General features: G+C 41.5%; 1 protein-coding gene across 2 annotated transcripts in view; it reads right to left on the bottom strand.

Annotated features, from left to right (window-relative positions):
- Positions 1–20,000, bottom strand: part of LOC122560491 (E3 ubiquitin-protein ligase MGRN1-like) — a 165,934-nt gene that overhangs the window by 30,871 nt on the left and 115,063 nt on the right. For both annotated transcript variants that reach the window (XM_043711142.1, XM_043711141.1), the window contains exons 7-8: positions 16,175–16,218; positions 4,597–4,644 (exon numbers count right to left, since the gene is read on the bottom strand). In XM_043711142.1, the coding sequence (XP_043567077.1) occupies positions 4,597–4,644; positions 16,175–16,218 (92 nt within the window). The remainder of the gene's footprint in view (positions 1–4,596; positions 4,645–16,174; positions 16,219–20,000) is intronic.

The raw sequence follows: 20,000 nt of genomic DNA, 5'->3' as shown, positions 1-20,000 counted from the left end.
TGTAGACTATAACTTGAAATTTCCTGTGTAGTTATACATTTTTATTAGTGCTTAGTACAGCATTGTGATTTCCAACCATAGAGTATGCACTGAAGAAGCCAGCTTTTCAGAAGCATAACAGAGGGAATATTGTGCAGTAGAGAAAGTGCCTCATAAAGCTTTTAAAAAATTAAGCATCTGGGACCCAAGGTGTGGCAGTTTTATAACATAGTGTACGATTCTCTCCTAAGGAAGGGGTGAGCGCTACGGTTATCCAACAAAAAAAAGACAACAGAAGTTTAGAAATTTAAGCCTCAGTCTACCTTCACAACATGTCTCTCAATGCTGGCAAAGACTCATAATAACATAGCCGAATTGATACAAGAAATAGTGCTCTAACTGTTGAAATAGAATCTAGTCATTAGGACCACAGCCCAAGTCAGATATTCAAGTAAAAATTTAAACTGAATAGAAAATCTTAAGAATATTGCCAAAAGAAGTCATATTCTGTCAAAGCTTTCTGCTTTACAATCATTAGGAAAACTCACAAGAATACCAATTCAAGGGGAAAGGTCAGTGTTCATCACTAATAGGATACTGCCATCAAGCCAAATAGATATTCGATTCTTCACACAAATGGGTAATATGGTATGTGAATTTCTAACACTGATGTGATGACAGGTATGTAAGCTGCACGTCCCAAATGCATCAAACAACATACCCCTTTGATTATTTGCAACAAGGTACTGGCTGTACCCAATCATCCCACACTTGAAAAATTCACAACAACGTTGAACATTAGATGTGATCCTGCAACAGGCCAACATTTGTTGGATGGCCTTCAATGTGCGAGATTCTACACTGACTATAAATTTAGGACAGTGAGTTGAGCTCATAGTGTGGTGTATGCACGTACTGGAAGCTACATGTATTATTACACATTAATAATTTGTCTTTGAACACAGGAGGAGCCTGTGTTTCAACTCAACTAAACAGGTATCCACCATTTCCTAACACACCTCTTAGGCTTCACACTTACTAACCAAAGTCAAACTATCTGGTTTAAAACTTAAATGCATTGTTCATTGCAATGCCTTTACCAGAGTTCAACTGCCAACAAATCAACTCTCTTCTCAAGCAGCATGAATGTTGGTGTTCCTCTAGAAAAAAGGTACTCATGCAAATTGTTCTGATGAGTGCAAGATGGACAGCTTTGACAATGTGTCCTTTTTGGGTACTGCTCAAAAGGAAATTTACTGACGGAATTCATCATTGCTTCCCTTAATTAGAATCTACTTATAACATTTTATACTTTTTTTTTTAAGATGGCAGAAGCACAGACGATCTGAACTGTGCAGCTTTTCACACCATTTCCATATATTTCATATTACTATCATCATTGCACACAATCCTTTTAAAATAGACTAGCAATTAGAAATATTTTAATTGTGTTATTAAATCAACATTTTCTTGTAACAGACAAAACTAGTTCAAAGTTAACTCCGTTCCGATTTACTATGCTCAAATTCTTTGAACCAAAACAAAAAGTAACGTTTTACGGAAGTCACCAACCTAAACCAAAATTGCATTTTATTTTCATAATATCTAGATTTCTATATAGGAGAAATGAGTAGATAAAAAACAATTTTGGCAGGCTCATGGTAGATGAAATTTAATGCAGAGAAGTGTGAAATGACATAATTTGATAGGAAGAAAGAAAATAGGCTCTCTCTATATGTGTACACACACAAAAACTAATGCAACAGGAACAGATAACCCCAATAAAACCAAAAGAAAGCAAGCCAATGGCCAAGATAACATACATTAAATCTTTTATTGCAATAAGCAGACTTTAACATCTGGAAGGCTGTCTGACAGGATTCAGATCAGGTGAATATGAATTGTTCTTCAACAATTTTAATAAAGGGGAGACTGCATTGAAATCATGGTCAAACTAGCAGTAGAATGCTCATAAAACCAAGAATCGCAATATTCTTAGTTTTCGGGATAAGCAAGCACATTACAAAGATTGGTTTCATTTCGACAGCCTTCTCGTCTACTCTCAATTGAGGCCTTTAAGTAGATAATTAGTGGTCAAAAGTCTTATCTTGATTCTTGGGTAAGGCCTGTCACTGGCCTATAAAGCACATGAATGGAACAAAATATGGCAACCTTCCAGAAGACAGACAACAAAAGACTCGTACTGGCTCGACAGCTGGTGACCCAGAGACCCACTGCTTCCCACAACGTTCCTGCTTCAGAAACCAGATCTTAGCAAAAATTAAACAGTTTGGTGAGAACCTGGTTTGCATTTTCGAATTCCCATTCTGAACTGACTGCCAGCAATTGATCCTAAGATCTTTCCATGCTACAGCAGGAGCATCAAGGGAATGGGCAGGCTGCACAACATCACATCAGATTTCAAGCCTATCACTGGGCATAAAATTGCTGCATTTGTAATGCACCACTGTTATACAAAATGGAAAAAGTAATTACATGTCGAAGTTGCAAATGTCTGAAACAAGTTGAGAAAGGCTTTGTGGAGACAGTTCCCAACTTGCTCAGTTCTATTTAATGGGGCTGCTCAGTTTAAAGATATGGTCTCAAACCCTGTATTGGACGATGGTTTTTTTTCCCACTATCAGTAACAAAGAGGATTGATGAGGGCAGAGCGGTAGATGCGATCTATATGGACTTCAGTAAGACGTTCAACAAGGTTCCCCACGGGAGACTGATAGTGAAGAAGGCATTTGGTATGCTTTCCTTTATTGGTCAGAGTATTGAGTACAGGAGTTGGGAGGTCATGTTGCAGCTGTACAGGACATTGGTTAGACCACTGTTGGAATATTGCGTGCAATTCTGGTCTCCTTCCTATCAGAAAGAGGTTGTGAAACATTGAAAGGGTTCAGAAAAGATTTACAAGAATGTTGTCAGGGTTGGAGGATTTGAGATATAGGGAGAGGCTGAACACGCTGTGGCTGTTTCCCTGGAGCTTCGGAGGCTGAGGAGTGACCTTGGGTATATGAATAGGAAGGGTTTGGAGGGATATGGGGGGGCCAGGTGTTGGCAGGTGGGACTAGATTGGGTTGGGATATCTGGTCAACATGGACAAGTTGGACCGTCTGGTCAACATGGACAAGTTGGACCGAAGGGTCTGTTTCCATGCTGTACATCTCTATGACTCTAGTGCACACTTCTACCAAGAACTTTAATAATATAGAGTGGCAAATTAACAAAACATTCTGGGGACGAGTTAAATTTAATACAATTCAGTTTTCATTTACTCTGGAATGTCAGGTTCTAATTTTCATCTCAAAATTTAATTTAGAATGTGTCTTGTTGCAAATATTAAAGTTACAGACTGATTCACTACAATTTAATATTGTATCTATACCACTGCAGCAAGTATCCCTTGTGTTGTAGCACAAATAAACAGTCTTGTATGTACCTTCTGCATTTTAAGTGTTCATTTCTATGGTAACCTCAAGTCACATGAGCATTTCTTGGAATTTAATGATATTATAATCAGAAACTTTTAAACCATCTTTCAGAATACTCCCTAATCCACTGCGGCTTTAAAGGTACATTGCACAAAATAAAATAAAGGCTTTTTCCAATATCTGGGTCAAAAGGATATATGCACATAAATCATTGAACTTGGCAAGGCAGGTTGAGAAAGTGGGCAAAAAGGCTTGAAGGATCCCATGCTTTATGAATAAAGACATGGAATGCAAACATAAGGAAGCTATGACAACTCATTATAAAGCACTCTCTCAACTGAAATAATATATCCAATTCTGAACAATACATTTTAGGAAGGATGTAAAGATTTTAAAAAGGAGTGCAGGGGAGGGGAGGGAAGAAAATGATAATGATTCTAGGGATGAGGGACTTCAGTTGTGTGGCTAGATTGGAGACACAGCGATTAGCATCCTTAGCCAAAAGGTGGAGAGGGAATTTGGTTGAAGTGCTCATGATCATGAGGGGTCGAGAGAGTGTGGATAAAGATAAACTCTTACCATTGACGGAAGGATTAAGAACGACAGAAAAGTGATTTAAGGTGACTGTCCAAAATATAAAATGGGGAAAACTCTGTTTTTAAAATTAAGTAATCAGTAAAGATGTGTTCTATGTGAGAACTGGTCAAATACATAAAGGGGTAGAATTTACAGGACTTTGGGCAATGACGGAACAGCATAAGTAGCTAAATTGTCCTTGCAAAGAACTGCCGTGGATCCGAGGCCAAAAAGACTCCTATGCTGCTCTAATCACTCCATGAAAGATCGCTGGATCAAATATTGCATTGAGATTCCACAGAAAGTTGATATGGCTTGCTTACAGGCCTGTATGGGTATAAACACATGCCAAAATTAGGTACTAGGCCTCATCACCATCCTGCCAGACAACTGTGCATCCAGAGACAACAACCTGTTCCTTGCTGCATCCTTGACAAGGTGTCCTGCAAGAGGGAAGTTAGATGGGGAAAGCAAAAAAGCAAGCATCAAGTTTTCTGAAGGGCTGTGGAGAACTCTGGCTCCTGCATGTAAATAATTCAGTTCTGGTTCAATAAGCTTGTTCATCACTATTACGACATCATCAAGTTTACAGGTTACTTACAATCTGCTTTTGCTTTAATGGCTTCACAGAAAAGCTTCCATCGACGTGCTGCAAAATAAATGAAGTCATCAGCAAGTTAGATTAAAAAAAACCCTAAAGCCAGTCAACAGAATTCTACATGGTATATAAATAGCAATGTGGAATATTTTTTGAACCAATTTAGTATATATGATTGTACATATAGAACGGTGTCAAAAATAAAAACTAGCCCTTCTCACAATCGAGTCTACAGCTACAAATACAGACTTACCAAGAATCCGTCTAATTCCACAAACAGCTGGTTATTAGTAGCTCAGGAGGAGTTAGCCAATGATACAGCAAACAGGGCAGATAAGCTTCCTGATGTAGGTACTCTGTTTTACTCTCATCATTTAAATATTGCTTTGCAAAGTAACAGCCATACAATTAATAACAGGACCTCATTAAATCAGAAACTGATTTCTCCATTTGTAAAAGTCAGACAAGTGCCCCAAAATTAGCTCTGCATTTCCAATAGTGCAAATCTTATAAATAAAAATCAACCCAAGTAAAGCAATAGGTGGGAGAGAATAAATAGTTGTCTTAAAAAAAATCCATGTGGATTCTGGGAGGCTCTGCACATAATTTTGGTGAGAATGATAGCTGGACTTCAGGGGTTAACTTATGGAGAAAGTTTATACAACTCAGACCTGTTTCCTCCAGGATTTAAGGTTCAGGGATGATGTGATCAAAGTCTTCACGATAATAACAAGAAAAGACAGGTTAGATAAAGATCAACTATTTTCACTAACTGTAGATTCTAGAACTAGGGGACCATAGTCCAAAAACTAGGGCCTGACTGTCTTAGGAAAAAACACTTCTGCACATAAAGGGTAATAGATGTTTGGAATTTTCTTCCATAAACAGCAGCTGATGGTGGATTAGTTTAGATTAGATTCCCTACAGTATGGAAACAGGCCCTTTGGCCCAACAAGTTCACATCGACCCTCCGAAGAGCAACCCACCCATATCCATTCCCCATATTTACCCCTGACTAACATACCTTACACTAGGGGGAGATTTAGCATGGCCAATTCACCAAACCTGCATATATTTTGGAATGTGGGAGGAAACTGGAGCACCCAGAGGAAACCCACGCAGACACAGGGAGAATGTGCAAATTCCACACACACAATCACCAAAGGTGGGAACCGAATCAAGGTCCCTGGCGCTGTGAGGCAGCAGTTCTAACCACTGAGCAGTTGTTAATTTTAAATTTTAATTAGGCGGGTTTTTTTGTTAGGTTGAAGTGTTAAGGGATATGGGCCAAAGATTGTTAGATGGGGGTAGGCCACAGATCAGCCATGATCTCACTGAATGGAAGAACGAGCTTCAGGGGGTGAATGACCTTTTCCTATTTGCTGAAAATGAAAGGTTCCATTGCTGCTTGATGGGAGATGAGAAAGAGAAATAAGAAAAATCAGCGGCAGAGATTCAAAATGAATGCATTTCAGATCGTTACAGTTAGTAACCATTTTGGCAGCAGGATCCACTCAAGAATCTTTAAATATGGAGCATTTGACATCAACCAGACGGAGTCAATTATCAGCCGAATATAATGGAAAAAAAAGTTCCAAAATTGGTGAGAAAAGGGTAGCACAGTGGCTCAGTGGCCATACTGCTGCTTCACAATGGGGTTCGATTCCAGCCTTTGGTGACTGTCTGTGTGGAATTCACACATACTCTGTGTGGGTTTCCTCTGGGTGCTCTGGCTTCCTTCTGCAGTCCAAACATGTACAGGTTAGGTGGACTGACCATGCGAAATTGCCTTGTAGTGTGCAGGTTAGGTGGACTGACCATGCGAAATTGCCTTGTAGTGTGCAGGTTAGGTGGATTAGCCACTGTAAATGCTTAATAACAGGGAAATAGGGTGGGAGGACTGGGTCTAGAGGGATGCTCTTCAGAGGACTGGTGCAGTCTCGAAAGGCCAAATGGCGTCTTTCCACATTGTATGATATACTTCAGAGCATCAGGTAGCCAATGGCAGTGTGTCACAAACAGCACATGACATCAACGGTCAGTTAGTTTACTGTGCTGGTACTGGCCAAGAGATAAATAATGATCAATCATCATTTCTTAAAATAATGCCATGGGATCTTGTGCATCCATACAGATGGGGCCTTCTGTACTCATCCAAAGAAATTACACCTCCAGCTACATACCACCTCAACAGACTACTTTGTAATTATTAGAAGCTTGTCATTATTAATGTTCTGAGGAATTGGATATACTCTTGCAAGGAACACAAAGTTAGCACACACACACAATAATCAATAAAGGAAATATAACAGCAAATTGACCTTTAGAACATAGAACATAATAGCGAAGTACAGGCCCTTCGGCCCTCAATGCTGCGCCAACCTTTGGAACCAATCTGAGGCACATCTAACCTGCAGTATTCCACTCTCGCCCATATGCCTATCCAATGACCATTTAAATGCCCTTAAATTTGGTGAGTCTATTACTGTTGCAGGCAGTGCGTTCTACACCCCTACTACTCGGAGTAAAGAAACTACCTCTGACAGCTGTTCTATATATGCCACCCCTCAATTTAAAGCTATGTCCCCTCGTGCCAGCCATCACCATCCGAAGAAAATGATTCTCACTGTCCAACCCATCTAACCCTCCTACATGTCTCAGTTAGGTCACCTCTCAACCATCTTCTCTCTAACGAAAACAGGCTCAAGTCCCTCAGCCTTTCCTTGTAAGACCTTCCCTCCATACCAGGCAACATCCGAGTAAATCTCATCTGAACCATTTCCAAAGTTTCCAATCCTTCCTATAATGCAGTGAGCAGAACTGTTCGCAATACTCCAAATGTGACCACACCAGAGTTTTGTACAGCTGCAGCATGACCTCATGGCTCAGAGTCTCAATCCCTCTCCCAATAAAAGCTAACACACCTTATGCCTTCTTAAGAACCCAATCAACCTGGGTGTCAACTTTCAGGGATCTATGTACCTGGACATGAGATCTCTCTGCTCATCTACACTACCAAGAATCTTACCATTAGCCCAGTACTCTGCATTCCAAAGTGAATCACCTCACACTTTTCCACATTGAACTCTATTTGACATGGGTCAGCCCAGCTCTGCAGCTTATCTATGTCTCTCTGTAACCTACAACATTCTTCATCACTATCCACAACTCTACCGACCTTAGTGTCATCCGCAAATTTAATAACACACCCTTCTATGCCTTCATCCAGGTCATTTATAAAAATTACAAACAACAGTGGACCCAAAACAGATCCTCATGGTACCCCACTAGTCACTGAACTCCAGGATGAATGTTTCCCATCAATCACCACTCACTGACTTCTTTCAGCTGACCAGCTAACCACTAAATCACCCTCAATCCCACGCCTCCGTATTTTCAGCAATAGCCTGCCATGGGATCCTTATCAAACGCCTTCCTGAAATCCATATACACCACATCAACCACTTTATCCTCATCCACCTGTTTGGTCACCTTCTCAAAGAACTCAATAAGGTTTGTGAGACACAATCTATCCTTCACAAAACCGTGTTGACTATCCCTAATCAACTTATTCTTTTCTAGATGATTATAAATCCTATCTCTTATAACCCTTTCCAACACTTTATCCACAACTGAACTAAGTCTCTCTGGTCTATAATTACCAGGGTTGTTTCTACTCCCCTTCTTGAAAAAGGGGACATTTGCTATTCTCCACTCTTCTGGCACTATTCCTGTAGACAATGATGACAAAGATCAAAGCCAAAGGCCTCGCAATCTCCTCCCTGGCTTCCCAGAGAATCCCAAGATAAATCTCATCCGGCCCAAGGGACTTACCTATTTTTACACTTTCCAATTGCTAACACCTCCTCCTTATGCACCTCAATCCCATCTAGTCTAATAGTCTGTATCTCAGTATTCTCTTGGACACCATTGCCTTTTCCCAGTGTGAATACTGATGAAAAATATTCATTTCGTGCTTCCCCTATCTCATCAGATTCCACATACAACTTCCCACTACTGTGTTTGACTGGCCCTAATTTTCTCTAGTCATTCTTTTATTCCTGATATACCTCTAGAAAGCCTTCAGGCTTTCCTTAATCCTATGACCTCTCATGTTCCCTCCTGGCTCTTCTTAGTTCTCTCCTTAGGTCTTCCCTGGCTAACATGTAACTCTCAAGTGCCCTAACTGAGCCATCACATCTCATCCTGACATCCTTTCTCCTGACAAGAGATTCAACTTCCTTAGTAAACCATGGCTCCCGCGCTCGACCACTTCCTCCCTGCCTAACAGTAGCTGGTCCTTGAATATGCTCCACATTTCAACAGTGCCGATCCCTTGCACTTTCCTTCCCCATCCTGTGCATCCTAAATCTTGCCTAATCGCATCATAACTGCCTTTCCCCCAGCTATAACTCTTCCCGTGGTATGTACCTATCTCTTTCCATCGCTAAATTAAACATAACCGAATTGTGGTCACTATCACCAAAGTGCTCACCTACCTCCAAATCTAATACCTGGCCGAGTTCATTACCCAGTACCAAATCTAATGTGGCCTTGCCCCTTATTGGCCTGTCTACATACTGTGCCAGGAAACCGTCCTGCACACATTGGACAAAAACTGACCCATCTAAAGTACTTGAACTATAGTGTTCCCAGTCAATATTTGGCAAGTTGAAGTCCCCCATAATAACTACCCTGTAACTCTCGCTCCTATCGAGGATCATCTTTGCTGTCTTATCCTCCACATCTCTGGAGGCCAACAGAAAACTCCCAACGGGGTGACCACTCCTTTCCGGTTTCTAATCTCAGCCCATACTACCTCAGCTGACGAGTCCTCAAATGTCCTTTCTGCAACTGTAATACTGTCCTTGACTAACAGTGCCACACTACCGCCTCTTTTACCATTTTCTCTGTTCTTACTGAAACATCTAAATCCCAGAACCTGCAAAAACCATTCCTGTCCCTGCTCTACCCATGTCTCTGAAATGGCCACAACATTGAAATCAACCCATGCTGCAAGTTCACCCACCTTATTCCAGATGCTCCTGGCATTGAAGTCGACACACTTCAAACCAACTTCTTGCCTGCCGGTGCCTTCTTGTGATCTTGAAATCTTAGTTCTGACTTCACTACTCTCAACCTCCCGCATACTCATACAACAATGTTGGTTCCCATTCCCCTGCTGAAAACTCTCCCAAAGAGCATTAGCAAACTCCCCCCCTCCCCAAGGATATTGGTACCCATTTCGTTCAGGTGAAGACCATCTGTTGTAGAGGTCCCACCAAGCTCAGAAGGTGCCCCAGTTATTCAGGAATCCCAAACCCTCCCTCCTGCACCATCCCTGTAGACCTATGTTCAACTCCTCTTTCTCCCTTTTCCTTGCTTTGCTAGCACACAGCATGGGCAACAAACCAGAGATGACAACCCTGTTTGTTCTCACTCTAAGCTTCCATCCTAGCTCCCTGAATGTCTGCCTTAGATCCCTATCTCTCTTCCTACCTATGTCATTGGTGCCTATGTGGACCAGTGGACCACAACTTGGGGCTGCTCCCCCTCCCCCTCAAGGATCCCAAAAACACGATCAGAGACATCACAAACCTTGGCACCTGGGAGGCAACACACCAAAAGTGATTCTCTATTGTTCCCACAGAACCTCCTATCTATCCCCCTAACTATGAAGTCCCCAATGACTAATGCTCTGCTACTCTTCCCCTCTGAGCAACAGGGACAGACTGTGCCAGAGACCTGTGCCCCACTGCTTATTCCTGGTAAGTCATTCCACCCCCCCCCACCCCCAAACAGTAGCCAAAACTGCGTATTTGTTATACAGGGGAACGGCCACAGGGGATCCCTGCACTGCCTGCCGGTTCCCTTTATATTCCCTGACAGTAACCCGTCTACCTTCTTCCTTTACCTGAGGTGTGACCACCTCCCTGTAGCTCTTCTCAATAACTTCCTCTGCCTCCCAAATGATCCAAAGTTCATCCAGCTCCAGTTTCCGAACACGGTTTTCGAGGAGATGGAGCTGGGTCCACTTCCCACAGATACAGTCAACAGGGACACTAGTGGTGGCCCTTACCTCTCACATTAAGCAGGGAAAACATTCAACTGCCCTAACCTCCATTCCCACTATTCTAAATTCCCAACAACATTACTGAAAAACCAAAAAAAAATAAAGTAACTAGTCACCTTACCAATCCAGCACACAGAACTTTTTTTTTGGTGAGAGGAGGACGAGAGGTGGGAGACACTACCCCAGTACCACCCAAATATACAGCCTCACTTACGCAGCAGCCCCGTGTCTGCTCCTGCTCAGTGTGCTTTATTACATGGAGATTAGAGCATAACAACAAGGAAGCCTGGCTACAATTGTCCAGAGCAGAAGTTTGGTTTCCATTATAAGGAAAGAATTACTCATAGAGAAGGCAATGCAATGAAGGTTTACTGAATCAGTTCCCACGATATTAGGGAGGTCCTTTAGTTACAGTCCGAGTCAGTGAGGCCTACATTCTTTGGAATGCAGAAGACTGAGCTGGGTTTGTTGAAACATACAAGATTCTGAAGAGGATATAGGGGTTGGAGAAAGAAAGATTGTTTTCCTTAGCTGGGAAATTTGGATTGGCCATCAGCTGTTACATTAAAGTTCTGATTCTACTTCAGCTATTATTGTGTGCTGTCTTGGGTTCCATCATGTATTTGTGATGCTTTTTCTTCTTAACTGTCGACATGCCTCCTGACCGACTAATCACTGGGCATGAAGAAGATTATTACAGTAGATTGCTCCGCTCCTGACACATATTCCACAATAAATCTAATTAAACAAATTGCTGGATATGGCTACTTTGTTTTTTTTGGGGGTGGTGGCAGAGTAAAACATGTACAGCTGCATACAAAGCACTCACTAGCTAGCAACGTAGTCTTAGGTTGGCTGGTGTACACAGAAGGATCTGACAGAGTTAAGATCAAGGCTAAACTTCCAAGTATAACACCTTGCTAACTAAATGTTGCATGCAACCTTTGAATCATCATAGAATCCCTACAGTGTGGAAACAGGACCTTCGGCCAGCAAATCTACACCAACCCTCCGAAAAGTATCCCACGCAGACCCATTTCCCTACTACTCTACATTTTCCCTGACTAATGCACCTAACCTACACATCTCTGAACATTACAGGCAATTTAGCATGGCCAATTCACCGAACCTGCACATCTTTGGATTGTAGGAGGAAACTGGAGCACCTGGAGAAAACCCACACAGACACGGGGAAAATGTCTGTGTGGAGATTGCACAGTCACCTGAGGCTGGAATTGAACCCAGGTCCCTGGCACTGTGAGGCAGCAGTGCTAACCACTGAGCCACTGTCCACCCCGCATTCTACAATGAAGTTCTGTCAGCATTGCTATAAACTACACTTAGCTTTCTTTTTATAAATAGCCAATTACGTGTACGTGATTTGGCATCGGGGAACGGTTGTGGGGGCGCTGATGCCACTAAAGACTGATAATTAGAATCTATACCCAATGTCTCTATAATAGTAAGAAGAGCAAGCAGTTGTTGGCGCACCAGGTGTGAACCGGAATATAACATCCTGCATTTGCTACAATGTAGTAAAACACTGCAGGAGGCTTTAAAGGAGTGTTATCAAATACAACCTGACATTGATACAAATAGGAACTATTTGGAAAAAGTGGGTAAATGCTCACTCAAAAAGGTAGTTTTTAAAGGAGCATCTTAAAAGATGGAAAGTGTGACTTCGAGCTGTGAGAAGTTTCAAATTGAGGGAAGGATGTTAAAAATCTTATAGGATCATTGGCTTTATTCATAGAGGCATAGTACGCAAAAAACAAGGAAGCTGTACTAAATCTTTATTCTTACTGGTTAGGTCTCAGCTAGGTGTTGTGATTGATTCTAGGCATCACACTTAAAGATGGAAGACGTCAACACATTGGGATACAGAGGAATTTTCCAGAATGACATCAAGGTTAAAAGACATCACCTATATGGTGAGGTTAGTAAACTATGGTTGCACTGAAAAAGAAGTGAGATCATAAAGTACATTTCAATCCACATGCATTACTTTACCTACAACTATGCATCATTCACTAGGTTTCACTATTCCAAATGCTCTCTTGGTCTCTCCCTCCCTGAAACTTCCAGCCTCAATTAACTTGGCCTCATCAAAAACACTGCTCTATGCATCCATCCATCCTTCAACCCCCTACTCATTGATCTTCATTGGTTCCCAGTCCAGCAACACCTCAGTGAGATTGCAGCAAAATCGCAATGAAATCTTTCTATTCTGCAGTTCTTACTGTCTGAATTTAGCAGCGTGAGCATTATGCAATCTTAGAATCTATTTCATGAACTTTATGCACTGTCTAATATTAATAGCTTCAACATTGTGCGTTCTCTGAAGTCCGTGGTGAAAGTACAGCATGCACTCAGGGTTTGATATTAAGCACTGTGAGTGCTCCTGACTTGGGAATAAGGACTGTATGCTCCCTGAAGGTAGTGTGGTTACTGAGTGTTTTTGTATTGCCCTGTAACACTGACTAGATTAAATTACACAATACAGTTAAACTGTTTACTGGAAGGAGGGAGTTGTTTTGTCTGCCACGAAGACCAATCAGAAGTCTACTCCAACCCACTTGTTCTGTAAATAAACACAATCAACAGTGCAACCTTGTAGCCTTGAACAGTCAGCACAGATCATCTGAAGCTCTGTAGTCAGGCTTGACTTTTCAAATTTATGATTCACAGTTGAGAGCTAGCATGGAGAGAAGCTGCAATTCATTATTAAAACTGTTATGTACATGGATTTATAAATTTAAAGAAAGCTGTGTTACTTGAAATATTACTGCACCACTTCACAACGTATAAATTTTAAATCTGCTGAATGAAACAAAATGCTATCTTACATAAGCAAACTTTCTAACATTGTAGTTACTGTAATCTTAATTCTTTATTTTGTTACCCTGTTTAGAGGGACAAAGGGAGTCAGTACTAGGGAAAAGCCTGGTCTATATTTTCTATAATAGTGTGGACAGTCAACGTAAACAATGAAATTGTCCGTATACTAATTGCATTCAGAGATGCTGCCATCTTTTTTACAAGCTGTTCAGCTTCTTTGAAAACCCCATTTTAAAACTGGAAAGCAGGTCAAAACCGTTCTCCTTTAAAGTTGTTGACACCATCTAAAAATAGCTTTTCCCCCCAAATGTTTTTAATTTTGATTAACTATAGTGGACCTTCAGGATGCTATAAATCAATCCGAAGGGAAGCTTGGAACACGAAATGAACTCACTGAATTATCAGTATCATCCACAATCACAGCGCAATTGTTTTGTGTAAGAAAATTCTCAGAAATCACAGTTTAACTTTCTCACGATCATTTTCAAAAAGGAAACATAAAACACTTAACTGTCACCACTCTCACAAGTGATTAAATCTTCACGCAGTACGAGTTAAAATCAAGGCCCAGTTAGATTCAAATAGGAGGCTTAAATACAAAGTAGTATCATGTACAGTACCTGAAGAAAATTATTAGATTACCCATAATTTGACTCTTACGAAGTCAATGTAATTTTAACAGAAGTAATAAAAAGTTGAAGGTAAATGACAAAATTTAAGTCCTCACTTGAGGTGATAGATGCTATTTTTCCTTCAAAGTATTCAACTTCATCTGTCAGAATTGAAACATTTCTGCGTGTGTCATGGCACCATTCTTAAAGGAACTCCAGAAATACCTATACTTTTAAGGAAATATTGCTGAGCTGAAATATTTTCTGCATTAACTCTGCTGAAATCAGCTGCCTGTCTAATGTTGTGTTTTGAGATGAAGTGGCAATCAATAAAGGTAACAGAAAGTGACGACTTGAACAAACTCGCTAACACCCAAAGAGAGGCATTCCCACAATTTGATGAGAACTTTTGTCGCTTTACAGTTCAAACTAAATAGCGTGCATCATTAAACCCTCAAGGAACAAACCTTTGGATTGAATAAGAATAGAATCTGGTGCAGGATAAATATGCTGAACATGAATCATTCACTACATGTGAAAATTGTTGTAAAGCGGTACTCCATTAATTTCACAGATAATGGGCAGCATTTTGTCTTCGAATCCAGTGGTAAAACCCACATGTGTACTGCATATGAAAACATTTATGGAGGACAGTTGTAGGTGAATGAATAATGTATGAGCAATTTTGAGATTCAGTACTTAATATTATTTCTAGTAAACAATCTTACTGGGTGCGTAGACAGCTAGCATGACATAACCAGTACAAGGTCAGACTTGTTCATAGTTTTAAAGCTATTGCTGTCCACTTTGTTTTTCCAAATATATATGCTAGAATGCACAATTAAATTTTAATGAGATCCATTACTCTAACAAAAAGCATGCCCACAATCATTAAGTGTTCAAACATTATCTGCAAGTTGCTCAACTAAGCACCACATATCAGCTCAGAAATGAAAATAATGTTTAAAAAGAATCCATCACATTTCTTCACACTCTGGAAGCAATTATTATGGATGTAAGCTTGTTAAAGCGTTTTATGCACCAAATTCTATATAAATTGTTGAAAGATTTATTACTTGAAATGGAACACTGCAGGCTTTTGTCCAATACTGCCAAATGAGATTGTAATAAGTCACAAACAAACTGCTGCAATTTAAAAGGCATCATAAAAGGACCCAGAATAACCTCCATCGTATAAACGTGTTACTGGTTTACCCTTATACCTACAGTCATAGAGACGTACTTCAGTCCAACTCGCCCATGCCAACCAGATATCCTAAATAAATCTAGTCCCATCTGCCAGCATTTGGCCCATTTGGTCAATAGTCACTGTTTTGTGCTCAGGTTCCAATTGTGATATGTTCAAAATAATGTAGCACAGTATCGTTTTCACTAATTTACTGCTCATGACTCCCATTAATTCCCATGGGTTACTGACATACTACTTTTACAATCATTTCCGTTCAGTGCTGTTTCGTCATTGTTCTTATTTAGAATGGTGAAACTCCTAGCCAGTCATTTAACATTTCATGATATAAACGCATTCTACTCCTAAAAATATACATAATAATCACTACACTTTTAATCAAGTTTAGTTATGATTCCAATATTGTCATGGCAAAATATATTGTGTCATACTTAATTTTACCATTTATGCTGATACTGGGATAACTGAACTCCAGGAACTAATTTTATATAAATCAAAGCAATTGGTATCATTATCATCAAATAAATTCAGCATTTTTTTCACATAATGCAGGATCTGTTTTAGTCTACAATATAACAATACCACAAATGCAAAGTTTATTTTGGATGCAGTAAAGCACCTCAGATTAAAGAGTGACAGATAATGAAAGCTACCGTAATGAGGGTAGAAAAATACTGTTTACACGCAATGCTTCAGGATATTAACATGCTTTCAGATACAATTTCTCAAAATAAATAACTTGAATCTATCTGAAAATATAATTAGTTTTCAATCCACTAGATTTAATTCTTAGCATTATAATAAATTGAGTTTGACTGAGTCAAAGCTGGATACAAAGTTGTTATTACTTACTTTTTCCATTGCAGCCAATAGAATATGGGCATGCCCAGAATATTCTGTAACAGAAATACAAATTAGACTCATTATGCTTTAACGTACGTTGAATTATAAGGAGCAATTTTTAAAAATTCAAAATGGCAGTTTATTTTTAAGAAACATAAACCCACACTTCAAAAATAATTAAATGTTTCATCACATTTCACCACTGAAGTCAATTTAATCACAATTGTCATTTTTAATAATTTAAAACTAGTCTGACTAATTAAATGAATATAGAACATATTTAAGATTATAAATAGTAATTACAACAGATCTTATATCTTTTCAAAGACATTTTCCTCACACTATTTATGCCACTTTTCTCCCTTTATCGCCTTTCCTGAAGGTTTTAACTCCATTAACTTCTGATCGATTCGCCATCAATTGACTGACACAATAATTCAGCTTACTACATGACTTGAGGCGGTATCTGTCTGGAGGCTATCTAACCACAGTGGCGTTAAAGCAAAAGCTAATTCAGCTCTCATCCAAACTCCACACGCAATACCATCCTTTCTGGTTAAGGGGGTTCGGTTGCGGGAGTGGTGTGAACCAAGGACTGTCGGAAGGGACAGTCCTTGCGGAAGGCAGAGAGGGGTGGGGAGGGAAAGATGTTCGTGGTGGTGGGGTCTATTTGGAGTTGGCAGAAGTGCTTGAGGATGCTGTGTTGGATGCGGAGACTGGTGGGGTGGTAGGTGAGGACAAGGGGGACTCCTGTCTTTATTGCACTGGGGGGGGGGGGTTTAGGAATGGAGGTGCAGCGATGGAGGGCTGTCTGGATGACAGGAGTAGGAAAAGCACGTTCTTATAAATAGGTGGCCAGCTGGGTGCTTGCAAGTGGAATGTCTCCTCGTCCGAGCAGATGCTGAGGAGTTGGAAGAATTGGGAGAATGTGATGGAGTTCTTGCAGGATACTGGGTGGGAGGAGGTGTAGTCCAGGTAGTTATGGGAGGCTGTGGGTTAGTAGTAGATGTCTATCTGGAGGCTGTCACCGGAGATAGAAATGGTAAGGTCAAAAAAGGAGGGAAGGAAAAATTATTGAAGGTGATGACCAGTTCAGTGAGGCGAAGGAGGGTACTGCTGGAGGAGGACTGGATGGGACAAGAAGAAGCAGAGGGCCTGGAGGCCATCCTTGTGGGGTATGGACATGTATAAGGACTGCATGCATATAGTGAAGAGAAGGAGCTGTGGGCCAGGGAACTGAAAGTTGCTGAAGAGACAGAGGGTGTGGTTGGTGTCGTGGATGTGGATGGGAAGTACCTGAACTAAGGGGGAAAGGGTGGGGTCGAGGTAGCAGAAGAGGAGTTCAGTGGGGCAGGAGCATGCCAAGTTGATGTGTTAGCGGGGGTAGTTGGGCTTGTGAATATTGGGGAACAGGTAGAACTGGGCAGTATGGGGCTGGGGTACAATCAGTTTAGAGGTAGTGGAGGGGAGATCACCAGAGGCAATGAGGACACTGATGGTTTTGAATTTGTACAAGATGGGTTGCAGTGGAGTCATGGGCAAGGGGAGATAGGACGCAGTTTCGGAGTGCTAGCGAAGGGGAGAGGTGTGGGCTGAGGGGGGGGGGGAATGAGGTGGAGGAGTAGAGTGCATTGTAGGAGTTGATAGGTAAGAAGAGAGAGCTGGTGTGCTGGGTGGCTGCAACTCAGCAGTAGGACCCAGGGGTGACCCTGAGAAATGTCGTCCGGGACTTGCTTGCAGAGTGGGCAGAGCCAGAGGTGGAGGTAGGAGGAAAGTCCAGGCTGGTCAGAGTACTGCTGTCAGCAGAATCCGGAGCAGCATTGCAGGAGATATCCGGAGCGGAAACAGGTGAGCACTCAGGGGTCCTTGTGAGATGTCGGAAGTGGTGTCCAATCCAGAAGTTGCTTTGGCCTGGAGAGAGTCTCCATGTCGATAATGGCAGCAGCAGCAGCGTGAGGGAGTGGGGCCTGGAGGCAGCCAGAACCAGGGCGCAAATTTTGAACCACAAGCGAGTTCTCTGACTGGAGGTAACAGCAGCTGAGTTCTGCAAACTTCTGATTTTTTACATCTGATATGAAATTGAAAATCTGTTGAGTTGGTGGATTCTCCGTTGGATGGAGAATAGTAGATGTCCTCCACATGTTTAGGAAAGGGAAGCCATTAGCTGGGGGAAGGATGAGGAGAGGGAATGGAGGTATAGCCACATAGCTGAGAGGGTGGAGTGGAGAATTCGGAGAGAGAGCTGTTTATGGAGGTGTTGGAGGTATTGCACATATGGAGCATCGAAAGTGGGTCCAAATTTGTAGGGTTGAAAATGTACCTGCAGGCCTTGAGGGACAAGATGGTTGCCAAGACAGCAGCTGAGGAACATCACGTGGCTGTAGTATCGAAATTGTTTCATGTGATCAAAGAGCTGGAGGGCTGAGGTGGTCACAGCATTGTGGCAGTGAGAAAGGGACTCACTGAGTGCATGTCTGAGGCAGGCAGAGAACTTCTTCAAAGTGGGCATCCCGAGAAGAGACTTTCGTTTCTAACCAGGGATTAATCAAGAGCTTAGAAATGTGTTGCTGGAAAAGCGCAGCAGGTCAGGCAGCATCAAAGGAACAGGAGAATCGACGTTTCGGGCATAAGCCCTTCTTCAGGAATTCCTGAAGAAGGGCTTATGACCGAAACGTCGATTCTCCTCCTTTGATGCTGCCGGACCTGCTGCGCTTTTCCAGCAACACATTTTTAAGCTCTGATCTCCAGCATCTGCAGTCCTCACTTTCTCCTAGGGATTAATCAAGAACAGTCAGCGTGATTTTGTTACAGGGAGGGCACATCTGACCAACTAGATTGAATTTTTCAAAGAGGTGACCAAGTCTGCAGATTAAGGCAGTGCTTTTGATAAGGTGCTGCATGGGAGACGGATATCAAAGATAAGGGCCATATTGGGATTCAACGAAATTTGATAAATTCGATCCACAATTGGTTGAATGGCAGGAAGCAGAGGGTGATGGCTAAGGGGCGTTTTTCCAACTAGAAGTCTGTGTCCAGTGTGGTCATATAGGAGTCAGTTTGGGGCTTTCCTGTTTGTGATTTATATGAATTATTTAAACTTGATTGTGGAAGGGTTGATCAGTAAGTTTGCAGGTGATACAAAAATAGTGAATAATAAAGTATGATAGGCTTAAACTACAAGAGGATGGGCTGGTCAAATGAGTTGATCAGTGGCAAATGGGATTCAACCAGGACAAATGTGAGATGATGCACTTGGGCAGGACAACAAGACAAAGGAACACATGATAAATGGTAGGACCCTAGGAAGTATCAAGGATCAGAAGGACATTGGCATGCATGTAGAGGAGTACACTAAGATAGCAGGATAGGTGCATAAAGGGGTTAAGAAAGCATGTGCTATACTTGCCTTTATTACCCAAACCATAGAGTTTAATATTAGGGAGGCCCTGCCTCAGCTGAGGGCCACACTCTCTCAGAATTGCAAAGGACCCACTCTGTACTACATCCTCAGGAGAATTCATACTCTCAACAAACATTATTTCAATTCCATCTCAAACATCAAAAACTGTAAGTACAACAAACTTTTATCCACCCACCTCCATAACCAGCACTCCTCAAACATTCCAGAAGATTCCCCTAACCTCAGAAACTACTCAGATGCCATTAGCCATGCAGCTGATGCAGCTGCCACCCCCACGCTGATTGATGATGTTACGTCCGCCCCCATCATGGCCACTCCCACAACCACTTCCACCTCTCACAATTCCTCATGCATCACACGTGACATCACTTCCGCCCCTCACATCATCGCTGATGCCACACGCTCAGTGACTTC

The sequence above is a fragment of the Chiloscyllium plagiosum genome, chromosome 21, assembly GCF_004010195.1.
Source record: "Chiloscyllium plagiosum isolate BGI_BamShark_2017 chromosome 21, ASM401019v2, whole genome shotgun sequence".
NCBI classification, from domain to species: domain Eukaryota; kingdom Metazoa; phylum Chordata; class Chondrichthyes; order Orectolobiformes; family Hemiscylliidae; genus Chiloscyllium; species Chiloscyllium plagiosum.
Note: the sequence above shows the minus strand (reverse complement) of the source record. Positions and strands in the feature narration are given on the sequence as shown.